This window comes from Triturus cristatus, chromosome 10 (assembly GCF_964204655.1).
Source record: "Triturus cristatus chromosome 10, aTriCri1.1, whole genome shotgun sequence".
Lineage (NCBI taxonomy): Eukaryota > Metazoa > Chordata > Amphibia > Caudata > Salamandridae > Triturus > Triturus cristatus.
The window spans coordinates 106,997,254-107,011,573 of NC_140593.1; the positions used below are offsets into that span (position 1 = coordinate 106,997,254).

The 14,320-nt window shown below is 42.8% G+C and overlaps 1 protein-coding gene across 1 annotated transcript in view; it reads left to right on the top strand.

Annotated features, from left to right (window-relative positions):
- The window catches only part of ZCWPW2 (zinc finger CW-type and PWWP domain containing 2), a 1,218,481-nt gene that overhangs the window by 241,022 nt on the left and 963,139 nt on the right, over nt 1-14,320 (top strand). Inside the window, exon 3 of the mRNA XM_085629962.1 lies at nt 7,628-7,754. Coding sequence (XP_085486088.1) covers nt 7,628-7,754 — 127 coding nt within the window. The remainder of the gene's footprint in view (nt 1-7,627; nt 7,755-14,320) is intronic.

Below are 14,320 nucleotides of genomic sequence, written 5' to 3' on the forward strand. Positions count from 1 at the left end.
AACTTCAAGCTTGAAAAACCTAGAAATATAAAACTGTAGGAGGTTAAGCCCCCCCACCACAGACGTCTCTGGAAACCGGTGAGAGGGTATTGTGGGCAAGCACAACCGCTACTCATAGGTCCCATGAATAAGTACCAGACCAAACGTTGGTGGCGCCATGTTGCAGGCATTCTGATCAAAAACAGAACTATGTGCAGGATTATAGGACCTTGTTGTATAGGGACTGAGGCATCCTACTACCTTAGTACCCTTAAGCCCAGGACCGACTAGCTACGTGGACCTTACAAATTGCCAGGAAGATGTCATTCTTCCATACATACTCCATTCGGCAAAATCTAGCTTGCAATACTCTTCTATAAAGGTTCACCTGGCAGCTCTTACTGCCTTCAGAAAATGTCTTTCCAAACATCTTATTTCAGAATCAAAGTAATCAAGGATTTTCTAGAAGGGTTGAAGAAGGCTTTCCCTCTTTTTAGGTGTACTTCACCGCCCTGGGAACTTAATGTAGTCCTTTCACTGTGTTGCAGGGATTCTGCCCAAAAACTGAACTATGCGCAGGATTATAGGACCTTGGTGTATAGGAACTGAGTCATGCTACCACCTTAGTGCCTATAAGCCCGGGACCGACTAGCTATAGTGTCTCACTTGCTTTCCTACTCACTAAGAGAACTAAATGATTGGATACCCCAGAATACAACACTCTCAGATCTCTCAGGAATCACGGTAACAAGACACACCCTTTTGCTCGCACTCTTGTACTTGTCCACAATAAGATCTGACAGCGACACGAAACAGTTTAAAATATTTATTTTAACTAATGTGCCCTAACACGCATTATACGTGCCACAACAAGAAGGAAAATGCATAGTACAAACACAGTCCGCATAGCAGCTAGTCCATAAAACATGAAGAGAGATGTCATCATGGAAAGACCATGGAGCCTAACCTTCCTCCCATTGCTAAGAAATAGTATTATATATTAGATCTCTGTGCTTTGTCAGCAGACCCCATACCTTAGCCTATAGATGGTAGATCTACATCATAGGCACTGCCTTGCTCTTCACCCTGGAAAGCTCCCTCTACAAGTGTGTGCGACCTATTCGTGTATCCCACTAAAAACCAAAGTATGTTGTCCAAACAACAGCTGCATCAGTATGTTTTGTCTGAGGGCTAAGGCCTGGCCAGAATAAAATAACAAGGGGCATTGTTCGACCTTGCACATAATGTTCAGTCTGAATCCCAGGAACATGCAGAGAGTGAACACAGCGATGAGTTCTCATGTGAAAACAGCCATCAAAATCATTGCAAAAAATAAAGACGTGTAGTAACGTGCACAAAGCAGAAGGCAAGCTGCAGCGTGCTCATGCTAAATTAGTTGAAGACAATGTCCCTATGGGCCACGTGACAACTGCTCATGTAGGACCCTTTCGAGCCCTTACATAAGGCATCTCTAAACCATCTTTCATGGAAAACTGCTTTTCTTGTGATGATTACATCAGCTCGCTTAACAAGATCCAAACCCTATGCTCTCATGAACCATATGCTATTTTTCTCTTTAGCTAAGTGGTTATGAGAACTCAACCAAAATTTTCTCCCTAAGGTTATTTTGGATTTTCATGTTAATCAGACCATATCATTATTAACATTCTTTCAGAATCCTTCTACTTCAGCTGACAGATCTCTTCATTCTCTAGATGTGAGAAAAGTCTTAAAATTATATCTTGAATGTGATATCCACAGATTAAACCAATTGTTTATCAACTATTGTCCGGTCTGTAAGAGATTAGCCACTTCTAAGCAATACATTGCCTGATGGAAAGTTTCCTGTATCTAGTTGTGCTGTCAGAAAGCTAGCAAGACACTATCTGCTAAATCAGAAGTGCACTCCACTAGAGGCAAAGCGACTGCTGCTGCTTTATTGAAGAATATCCCTATACATGATATTTGCAAAGCAGCCACGTGGAGATCTGTTCATACATTTACCAAGCATTACTGCCTCACTCTGATGCTAGCCATTACAATATAATGGGGTGACCCTTACTAGTCCATGGACCTGGGTAATGCTCGGTATAGAAAGCAATGGTCCTAGACTGATTTCCTTAGGAAGGTATTCGTTAAGTCAAAATCTATGAACATAGTAGCAATTCCTCAGCCTGTTTAGGCCGCATCTCACTGCTGCCAGCCCTGTCCGTAGTAGCATCCAAACAAACGTTAAAATATCCCCCCAAATAATTGCCGCAGAAGGGAATGTAGACATTCTACGCCACACATCTGAATAAAAGGAGGGGTCATCGACATTGGGACCATACACATTCACAAGCAACACACTCTGACCACCCAATTGCCCATGCAGAAGTAACACTCGTCCACAGTCATCCGCTTCAGAGCGAACCATTGTGAAAGGGACGCCCTTTTTTACCAGGATCAACACACCCCTAGAGTAAGTAGAGTAGGATGACGCAACTTTGGCACCCGCCCAGCGCGTGCCAACTTTATTTGCAGACTCTATCGTTAGATGCATCTCCTGCAATACGGCTATTTGCACTCCCATGCGATTCAAGTAAGCAAACACCGACCGTATCTTTTTAGGTGTGTTCAGGCCGCGGACGTTCCAAGTAAGATACTTGACAGTAATATTAATCTTTTAAATCCAGCCGTAACTAAGCACAGGTGAAATACGACAGGCAATGTTCACCCAAAGTACCATTATACCTCCAAACGGAGGACATCCAATCCAGGTTCATCTTCATTCTACCTACCCCGAGATAGCACCTCCAGCCCCCCACCCACTTCAGCGACCCCAACATGCCAAAGCCATCCCAGTACCCCCCATACCCCCAGCATACCCAACAACAACAAAAACCATAAGCATTTGGGGTACACCCAGTTGCGGGGGCACAGAGTGCTTCTGACGTCCCACAGTGTAGGAGGTGGCCGGGTAGGTCAAATTTGAGCTGAAGTAGAAATGCGTCCATATCAAGACACGTAGTGTAACAGAGTGCACCTACCCCCTTGGCAGAGACAAATCGTCATGAAAACATAGTACACAAGGACTCAACCAAATCCGGTACAAGAGCACTCAGTGGTGAACAACTAATATATGGAGAAAAAAACAGTGTTATGCAATCTCAATATCATTCAGAATAAGGTCACAAATGTGGTCTCATCTAGCCATCAGTGCATCCATCCTACTTTGATATTTCTACATACGCCCTACAAGCACCCAGGGCAGTTCAGGTAAGCATATGGCACAACAGGAGCAGTCCGAGATGTAATATGTGTGAGTAAAAGTATGGGTAATTAGTGTTTCCCACTGCTACTCCTCATCTGGTGTAGTGCTGGCCTCACATCTCCTGCGCTTTAATTGTTTGGCATGCTCCATAGCAGCTTTAGGAGATGGATTTTTTTTACAATCCCCAGCCGCACCTGTGCGTAGCCACGCAGGATATAACATCGCATACGGGACCCCTTCACTTGCAGAAATTTTTTCACAGCGCCAAATTCCCGTCTGCGCCTGTACAGCCACCGTGACATCAGAGAAGAAAGCCAGTTTGTTGCTCTGGTGCAGTATAGTACCCTTTTCTCTCGCCAACCTTAGTATGATGTCCTGGTCCCTATAGTTGAACAGTCTAGCTATGATTGGGCGGGGCGGGGCCCCCGGCACCGGCCTGGCAGCGAGAGATCGGCGGGCACGCTCCACAGTGAACATGTTAGAGAGTTGGTCAGTGCCAAAGAGATCAGAAATGAGGTTCTCAATGTAGGTCTCCATTTTTCCCACATTGGTGGACTCTGGCAGCCCAGTAATTCTAATGTTATTGCGACGGGACCACGCCTCCAAATCCTCATTTTTGGTCTGAATGAGGGCTAGTACTTTCTCCATATTAAGAGTCTTGTCAGAAAACTGTACTCAGGCCATCCTCCGTAGCTGACACCCTCTGCTCCACCTCCCCCATGCGTGCATTTTGTTTATCTAGTTGAGAGGACATGTGGTCAAGGCGGTGGTTGACCGCAGCCATTGTTCCCTGAATTGACTGTAAGCTGTGATGCATGGCCAGCAACGTGGATTCCAGCGTGGGGGGGCCATCAGCCGGGGCGCCCGCCTCCGAGTCAGAGGCAGCCTTCTGCAGGGTTCTGGATGGTTTGCGCGCCTCAAAAGTAAGGCGTGGCTGTGACTTATCTGTCCTCCCCATGGCCCTTCAGTAAAAACACCCCCAGCGGCAAAATCAATGAGGCGGGGTAAGGCGCAGCAGGATATGCAATGTCCCCGCGATTACTTTCTAAAATTATCGTGCCCAACCTCCTGATATAACAACCACCAGCCACCAGCCGAAGCTCATCCAATCTCCACAGCCAGCCGTGTTCTGCCAAGGTACGACCAGCACAGGCCCCCACGCCAGCAGTCCGGTATCTCAGTGCAAGCAATCACAATTACACTGGTGTGATAGTCAATTGTGGATAAGAAGCACTACACACTTGTTTCCTGTCGGTTGCAAACTAGCACCCGGGAGCATGATACGCCGTTCCAAGCCGAGGAGTCAATCTCAAAACAACGGGGCGAGTCTCTTACTCGCACCTGCTGCCACCCTGCGGAATCCGGGCCCCCAGACGCCGTATGCCGCACCAGCCACAGCTCGCAGGGCGCGACCACAGCCGAGACCCCTGCCTGCCTCCCCCGGCCGAAGCCCGGGCCAGACCGCACCCCCACGCAACAGTAGAGCTCCTCAATTAGGGGACCTGCGGATCAGCTGGGCCTCGATCCTCACGCTCTGTCTGGGCACAGCAGCTCTCCCAGCATTCACCAATGAATCCCTCATGCTCCTCCTCCAAGGCAGTCGGCGGTGCAATGCAGCGGGGGTCTCTGATCCGTGTGCTCCAGTCGCGCAGAACTCCGTACCAGAGAATGGGTGAGTCGCACCTTCACAGCCTCGCGGCAGCCGCCATTTTCCCTACCAAGGCGTCGGGTCAGCGAAGACCGTAAAACACTCAACGGGCAAATGTTCAGGGCGCCAGTAACTCCCTATTTGTGCCCTAGGGGCGTACAGCTCCGCACAGGTGTCCGTAGGACATAGATGCAGCTAGTATCAGGCGGATAATGGACGGATGTTACCTCGGCCGGGCAGAGCCTCACGCAGGTGCGGCCATCTTGCCGTGCGCCCACTAGTGCCCCCCAAATACTAACTATATTAGGAGAAAAAGAAGTAAACACCATTTTCTAGGAACAGACAAGCAACAATTAGTAAAAAGACAAACAGACATTTGACCTCTGCCCTTGAACAGACAGCAAATGTGTCAAGACAAAAACCAGATTTAAAGGCCTCTTTATTGCTCATTCACTTTTTGAATTTCTATTCCTTCCAGCTTAAGTAAACTCACCAGCACGGACAAAAATAGCTCGACCTGATAAAATCTCACTCGCCATTGCGAGTGGTCGAGTGGATTTTTTGAGATAACAGTGTAACAATGTGATTTGGCTAGTCCCCAACCATCTGGTTGACTCTTTGAAAACCAGGGTCGATAGCCTGAGTCATTGTAATTCTTCACCTTAGCTTTGCCATGCTCACTGCCTTTCCTTTCTAACACCAGAATACCTTGGTGGGTTGCAGTGCGATCAAAATGTGTCTTTCATTCATTTGCCCATTCACTCATTCATTGCGAGATCAGATTTAAGACCTCTTCAGCAAAGCATGGAGGATAAGCCAGCTGGAAGTCTGCTCACAGGATAGGCTAATACTTGGAAATGCTTCAATGTCTTCCAGTGTTGTCCTTGAAACAGTCTGATGAAGGAATAAATGAATTAATGAAAATATTTATAGAGTGCAGAGCTACTCCTAGGAGTGTACCAGCGCTAAGAGACAAATGGAAATTGCAGACCAGGTCCATTATTCTGATGCTAAAACAGGATTTGAGTAGCTTACAAAAGTGCAGTTCATTATTGATGCTGATACGATTGAACGGAAACTGTTTCCAGGCTTGGGCCACCAAGAAAGTAAAAAGGAAGAGCCAACTTATGGGTCTGACTTTCGGGATCACTGCTAGAAGCGTATCCATAATGTTCCAATCGTGTCCACAATCTAGCATGTAATGAAATCTAAGCTGTGGTTATAATCATCCCAGTAACTTCGACAATCCTTCCCGTAGGAGCTGTCAGTAAGTACTTCTTTTCACTCGTCCTTACAAGTCGTCATATGCACCTATTCTATTGCGCACTGACACAAAATTGGTGCTTGTTTAAGTATTAAACATGGTCTGAGTGAACGGGAATGGGGCGTCCAGTCGAAAGCTCTTTCGACTGGACATCCTACAGGAAGGCTTGTCGAAGTTACTAGAATGATTGAGGACAGACCAAGCTCTCCAATGCCATCGGATCATGCAAAAAATAAGCAGCAGTGATGAGGGAGGTAGTGGGGAGCGAGTCAAGCAAGGAAGCAGGAGGGGATGGAGGGATGAACAAGCAACGACAAGGAAAAAAACGTAATTGAGTCAGGATCATTGACAAAAATGAATGTGTCGTTGTGTAACGTAATTGGTGAGCTCTTAAACGCTCCAGTACCATCGGCATGTGTTTGCACTATGGCAAGTCGGATGACAAAGCGAGCACTGCAATACCATCGGATCATGCAAAAATAATTTAACAGGTGCTATTCTTGGTTTAACAACTTTTTAAGAAATGCATTTGTTTATGTACGCGCATGCATTTTAGCGGTTTGAGTGTATATGTACAAGGGAGTACTCCTATGGAGTGCTTAAAAACAAAGGAAAAAATTGCTCCGTAAACTGGGAGCAGTGTAAGGCGACATGTACTTGGTCCATGCACTATGGGAGGGCTAAACACAAGAAGAGGGCTTGACGCCCAGAAGGCATGTTGAATGGCATCAAAGAAAATGAAAGTGATGCTGGAGTATACAAATAGTAGGAGATGGGCGGCCTGTAAGCCCACAGATAGAGCACAACACATCTCTTCAAAACTGCATATGCTCTATCTAGCCAAGGCCTAACACTAAAGCCGCATTGCCAAGCATGGCAGTGTCACTAAACTGGAAATTGGTTAAACGGTCAATGTTTCACTCATAGCAATTGGCCAAATTGGCAGCTATGAATATGCACATAATGAAAGAGTGACTTTCATGTAGGCAAGCTGAGAGTGTGAAAAAGCTTTGGAGAATACACTGAAGGAATGTCGTTTCAGTTGTTTAAGAAAATAGCTGTATTATTTATTGAAGTGCAACTTCAGCATAGAGTATGTATGCTGCACTTTTTATGCTTTAAAATATGCATGTTGTCTATGCATTGGAATAAAAGCGAAATATTTTGTGAGTGTAGATGTAACATATTTTTCAAAAACTTATTTTCAAAACAATGTTTTCTTGTCAAAATACAAAGGTATTAATGAGTGTTTTGATGTGAATTTAAAACATATTGGGTATGTGACAACTATACAGAGGGATATAATTAATTAAGCCATCCTTTCGATCTGTTTAAGAGGTGCCTGCTATTTTGATCAAATTAGTATTTATTTTAATGTGCCATCTTTTATGAGGAAGCTTAGGCATTATGTGTGCATTATTGATATGTAACAGTGGCTTCACAAAGAAAACGTTTTTAGTTTTCATTTTTTTATATCTTGTAGCCAAAAGAGTGGAAAAGAAACAAAGAATGGTATTATAGTGCATGTGAGGAGGCAAAAGAAATCTACACCTTGTCCTGTGACCAAAGGATCAACTTGTGTGAACCAGTAGATAAGTGTGCAATTAAAAGTAATTATACCTTTTTGCGTTTCTTGAATACATTATCAAAGAAGCAATTATCTTGTGAAAATCATGGATAGCTATTGAATATATGCAAACCTAGTTATCAGGCATCATGTATGAGTGATTTTATGTGGAGCACATATAATAGCATGATATTATATACTAGGTCACACATGATTGTGTGAGATTTTCATTTGTTTCTTGAGAACTAGTAAAATGAAAATATAATTTAGAATATGGAGAGCAGCAGACATATCAATTGGGTACCTGTTAACTTTGTGCAGCATTAACCAGAAGATTGCAGATGCCACCAGTTTAATAAGTTGCCAATTAGTGACCAGGCCTGTTCGCACCAGTTTTCAGGTGTCCCAATCTATAGGATAGTGAGCTGTGGTGTATTCTGTTTTAGGAAAAGCAAAGTAGCCTCCACCTCTGCCATCAGGATCTCCCCCCACAAATGAAGGTGAAAAATGTGTGAGCAATATATGACATAGGAATCCACAAAAATAGATAACCTTTACCAAGCAAGAGTGACAGCTTTTATGGTTAGAAGCAATTTACTCACTTAACATAAGCTAGAGATACATGTTGATCTCGTATGTGATTGCTCACAATGTTTCCAACACAATGCTTGGAGAGGTTAATGAGGCAGGAGAGAAACAAATGTTGTAGAAAAGAAGATTAAAAAATTGGTCAGAAAAAGGCACAACCTGCAGTTACCGGGTGCACAAGCTCCTATATGGCATGCTATCCCTCATCCTGAACAGCCAATAAGTCTTCATTAATAGCACAGAATAGCTGTGCCACCATTGGAAATATGTTTTTAAAACACAGGGAAATAACTTTGTAAATAGGAGGAAAAGCAATGTCTATATATGCTTCACATTTTGAAAATTGTAATGCAAAACACAAGTGCAAAAAACAATTAAAAAAATTAAAAGCGGGTAAAGGGATGGATCAGCATAGCTGCATAATCATTCTCCTACTTCGGTTTTTAAAATAAAAAAAAATAAAAAGGAAACACCAAATGAATGCAGCATAATAAAAATTAAAACAACCAAAATCATTTTAAGGTTACCTATTCCGCCAAGCGGATATTTGCTATAGAACACAATTAATACCTCAGTTCACATCAGATCTTATACATGGCTTTCAATTTCCAATTTTGAAATTTAATTAGCTAAAAAAGAATTTTTAAGATCTTTCCTGCAGCCTAGAATTGTTATTGTCCTTATTATCTAGGGGCAGTGATTTCCAGGTCTGTGGACCAACTACAGAGAATCTGTAATCTCCCTTTCACAATGGTTTAATTCTTAGAATGTGGAGAAGGTATAGGCTGCTTGACCATAGGGAGGCTTGTTTGTGAACTTAATGAAGATACCCTTAGGGGAGAACTGGTGTAACAGCTAAGTACCTTTTTCTTCTCTTTCAATGGATCTGAATTAATATTCATAAGCATTTAGAATGATAGCAAGCTCTTCACTTCACCTTACAGTGAACTACCCATAAGAACGAGAAGCTTTTAGGCTTGCACGTTGGTGATAACAAGCTCAAGACATTTTATACTAATTTTAACATTAGAGTTTGCAGTAATTTTGAGTGCTAATTATCTCTTGCTTAGTTTTTGCGCTCTCTTTTATGACTAGATAACATTTAATAATAAAATGGATCACTAAATCGGACACCGAATTGGCTGAATAGTTTGCACATGTCATGCCCCATTTTTCCCAATAAATAACAATTGTGGTGCAAAACCTCTGCAAAAGTCAGGTGCAAACTTTAATCATGCTGTGGAGACTTTGCATTAGATTTAGGACCCAACCTCTAAATCAGATCAATTTCTGGTCCTTTCTTTTGCCCTTTCAGATTCCTTAGAATCTGTCCTAGCATTTAGATTCTAGAAGGTATTGCAATTTAAGAAATTAACTTTCTGTTCAATAGCTGTGACCAAACCCCTGAGGGAGACCTTAGATGCTGGGCAAACATCGGCGCTGATACTCTTAGACCTTAGTCCCATGTTTGACAGTGTCCCATCGGATACTGTTGCAACGTCTGGAGGAGGCTGGCATTGAGGGTCCGGCCCTAGGCTGGTTTGCCTCTTTTCTAGCTGAAAGAACCTTCCAAGTGCCGGCCCCCTCTTACATCTCCTTGATACACACAATTAAACAACGGGTTCCACAGGGCTCAGCATTGAGCCCAACGCTATTCAATCTTTATGTCCAACCTCTAGCTGCGGTAGCCAGGGGCAGAGGACTAACAGTGGTATGCCCAGCTGGTAGTGGCACTCTCTGATGACTCCACGCAGGACACTCCTAAGTTCAGGAGCAATCTTACAGCTATTGCATAGTGGATGACTGCCAACTGTCTCCAGCTAAATGCAAGTAAATCAGAGATTTTGCTAGTGGGGAAAGATACTGAGTTGTGGAGTGAGAGCTGGTGGCCTCTGACTTTGGGTTGTGCACCCGCCCCTCGACAGGTGGTCAAAAACCTGGGAGTATGAGTTGATTCTGCCCTTAATTTCCTGGCCATAATTAAAAAAGTAGCTGGGACCTGTTTTGGACTCCTGCGTGGGCTCAAACCACTGCTGGGCTTCTTTGATCCCACAGTTTGCCAAGTCATCATTCAGGCCTCCATTCTATCTAGGCTGTACTATGCTAGTTTGCTTTACCTGGGTACTAATAAGGCTGAAATCCTACGTCTGCAAAGGGCTCAAAATGCAGCTACCAGAACCCTACTTGGCCTCCCAAGAACCTGCCCCATGACCAATGCCATCCGCAGACTTCATTGGATGCCAGTGACGAAATGCGTTGAGAATAAGTCACTCTGCATTGCCCATAAAATCATGAATTCCTTTTCCCCAGATATCCTGGCGAACCTGCTCTCACCCTACACACCCACTCGCCATTTGTGAACTTTGGGCCAGCATCTGGCGGTTGTTCCTCAGGTGAGGAAAGAGCGAGCAGGTGGACGCTCTTTTTGCACCCTGGCTGCGAAACTCTGGAACTCTCTCCCGTTTCACATTCGTAGTATCAACAACCACACCTTATTTCATAAAACTATTAAAACTCATCTTGTCCCTACTCTATCGGCCTTGCTTCTCTCTTTTCAGTCTCCTCCTATCATCAGCTACAATTAGCGCCGGGATGCCCCTTTGCTGGGGCAGCTGTGCGCCCTACAAAACCTACAACATAACATAACATTAAAAAATGTTTTATTTAAGGGCCAATTTATGTTTCGACTCTTAAGAAGGTTTTAAATGGATAGGAGCATGTTCACAATGCACTGTTCTATTCCAGGGGGTACTCAACAATAGTCCTAAGCACTGAATAGTCCCACCCTTGCGTAGGACCCCAGAGCATATATAAAAATACACATATGTATATATGTATATTGATGCATGTTTAACCAAATCAAAGGACTAGTCCTGTGAAAACATACATCAATATATATATATATATATATATATATATATATATATATATATATTCACTGAAAAAACCATAGGTTTCAGGGGCGTTATAGTTAGCTGTACATTTCCCTCGTACAAAACCCTAGAAATTCCCCTGTTATAGTTATAACTATAACTCGCGCCCCCGCAATGCACTGCTGATGACGTCACATATTACATCACTCATGACATGGTCAGTGACATCACTGATGACATCATCCAGTGAGTATGTGTTTCTGTACAGTTTTAATATGTTTAATATATATAGGGAAAGGTCTGTTGAAGAATGAGTGGGTGTACAAGTGTGTGAATGGATGATTTTCTAGGTGCGTAACTGACTCTATAAGTGAGTCATTTCTTACTGCAGACTAGTGACTAAACTGTGTGAATGTCTGTATGTGTCTGTGTGTTGGTGTATACGTGGCTGCATGGTTTTGTGAATAGCTATTTGAGTGTCTATATGGGTTATTGATTGGTTGTCTGAGTATCTGTATGGGTGCCTGAGTGTTTGTGTGGGTAGGGTGTGTGTGACTATGCATAGATGTGTGAGTGGGTGATTCTATGGGTGCATGGTTTTAAGAGTGCATCTGTGATGGACTGTATGGTTGGGTGAGTGTATGTATGGGTGTGTTAGGGATTGAATGTATATCTTAGTGGTACATGTGTGACTAACTACATATGTGAAAGACAGTATATATGTGTGTAAGAGTATATAAGTGGGTATATGTGAGAGTGTGATTGTGAGAGTGGCTGTATGGATGAGGGTGTGCTTGTATCAATGATTGTATAAGAGCGTAAGAATGTGGTACTATTTTTATGAGTAAGTGAACTTGAGTGTGTTTAACTGTATAGGTGAGTAAATTGGACTGTGTTTAATTATTTGCACGACTGACTAGGTGTGTCAGTACCTCAATGGATGATTGGCGGTGTGTGAGTGTCTATATAGGTGTATAAATGCATATGATAGTCTTGTACAGAGTGACTGTAAGTATGAGTGACTGTACAGGTGAGTGAGTGGAGGTGTATGTAGAAGAGTTAATGAGTGGGTATGTAGTTATTGGTATTGGAGTATCTATGGTTTTCAAAATGGCCGTCTGAAATTTTGAGTCGGTGTATCAAAGGTTATATTAGGGTGTGAGAAGATGAACTAATTTATCACATGGATGACGTCATGAGTGATGTCATCAGTGATTGCATTTGAGATGTCATCAGTGATGTCATCAATGATGTCACTGACCATGTCATGAGTGATGTAATATGTGACGTCATCAGCAGTGCATTGTGGGGGCGCGAGTTATAGTTAGCTGAACTAACTATAACAGGGGAATTTCTAGGGTTTTGTACGAGGGAAATGTCCAGCTAACTATAACGCCCCTGAAACCTATGGTTTTTTCAGTGAATTTCTAAGGTTTTTTAAATGCCAATTCCTAACTATAACGCCCCTGAAACCTTTGGTTTTTTCAGTGAATTTCAAAGGTTTTTTAAATGCCAATTCCTAACTATAACGTGCATGAAACCTATGGTTTTTTCAGTGAATGTCAAAGGTTTTTTAAATTCTAATTCCTATCTATAACTTATCTCTAAAGATATCATGTTTAATGATTTTGATTGGATTTCTATATTTTTCCAATTCAGTGTGTCAATTTCATTAATTATGTTTTTTTTAAATACTCTTTTTTCACCATTTTTTAAACTTATTTTTTCAATTAATTCTTTTAAAAATTAAAAAATATCATTAGAATTTAATGGGTTTTTCAAACATATTTTTTTTATATTTTTCAAAATATTATGTTCAAAACTTTATTTTATATATATTTTTTCCATGTTTTTGGATCCGCGCACCCAACGCGAGAGGATCCGTGCACCAAACGCGATAGGATGCGCGCACCCTGCGCGCATTTCACCATCTATTTTTTTTTAAAACAAAGGGGGCACCAGGGGGTCCTTCTGGGACCCCCTAAGCACCTCTAAAGGGTCAGAGTATTTCCACTCTGCCCCCTTTATATGTTTTACACACTTATTCCCCTTGCTTCTTCAGCCTCGCTTCTACCGAGGCAGAAAGTGGCCGACAACAGTTCCTGGTTTCGAATGTAGACAGACACTCGACAGCCAATTAGCATTCAGCGTGCGATCGGGAGGGTGCGCGCTCGGTTCGGGGAGGGTGCGCTTACGGTGCGGGTAGGGTGCGTGGATCCTCCCCGGCCATAGATATATATGTACTTTTAACTCTAATTTTCTCAGGACCTACTGAACGGATTCACACCATTTATGCAAAAGGCACGAGTCTGAACTGAGGACTACCTCTTTGCCAAATTTGGTGTAATTCCATTCAGCGGTTCGGGCTGTAGCTGCGACAACAGATCCTATGGGAAATTGCATGGGGAAAACGCGTTTTGGGACCCCCCTTTTTTCCTGGCCCCCGCTTGACCAATCACCACGAAACTTTCAGGGTAGGAGCGGAGCGGAGCTGGACAAAAGTCTGAAAAATTTCGCAAAGATTCGTCAATCGGTGCCAGACTTATTGGGAATAGAATGTTGCGGATTTCCTATGGAAGATAGGTCCTAACTATAACTATCTACTGGCGACCGCCAGTAGATAATATATATATATATATATATATATATATATATATATATATATATATATATATTATCTACTGGCGGTCGCCAGTAGATAGTTATAGTTAGGACCGTGTTTCCATAGGAAATCTCAAAATTCTATTTTGAATAACTTTGGCGCCGGTTGACGAATCTTCGCGAAATTTTCAAAACTAATGGGGCGCTCCGCTCAGCTCCTACCCTGAAAGTCTCGCAAAGATTCGTCAATCGGTGCCAGACTTATTGGGAATAGAATGTTGCGGATTTCCTATGGAAAATAGGTCCTAACTATAACTATCTACTGGCGAGCGCCAGTAGATAATATATATATATATATATATATATATATATATATATATATATATATATTATCTACTGGCGGTCGCCAGTAGATAGTTATAGTTAGGACCGTGTTTCCATAGGAAATCTCAAAATTCTATTTTGAATAACTTTGGCGCCGGTTGTCGAATCTTCGCGAAATTTTCAAAACTAATGGGGCGCTCCGCTCAGCTCCTACCCTGAAAGT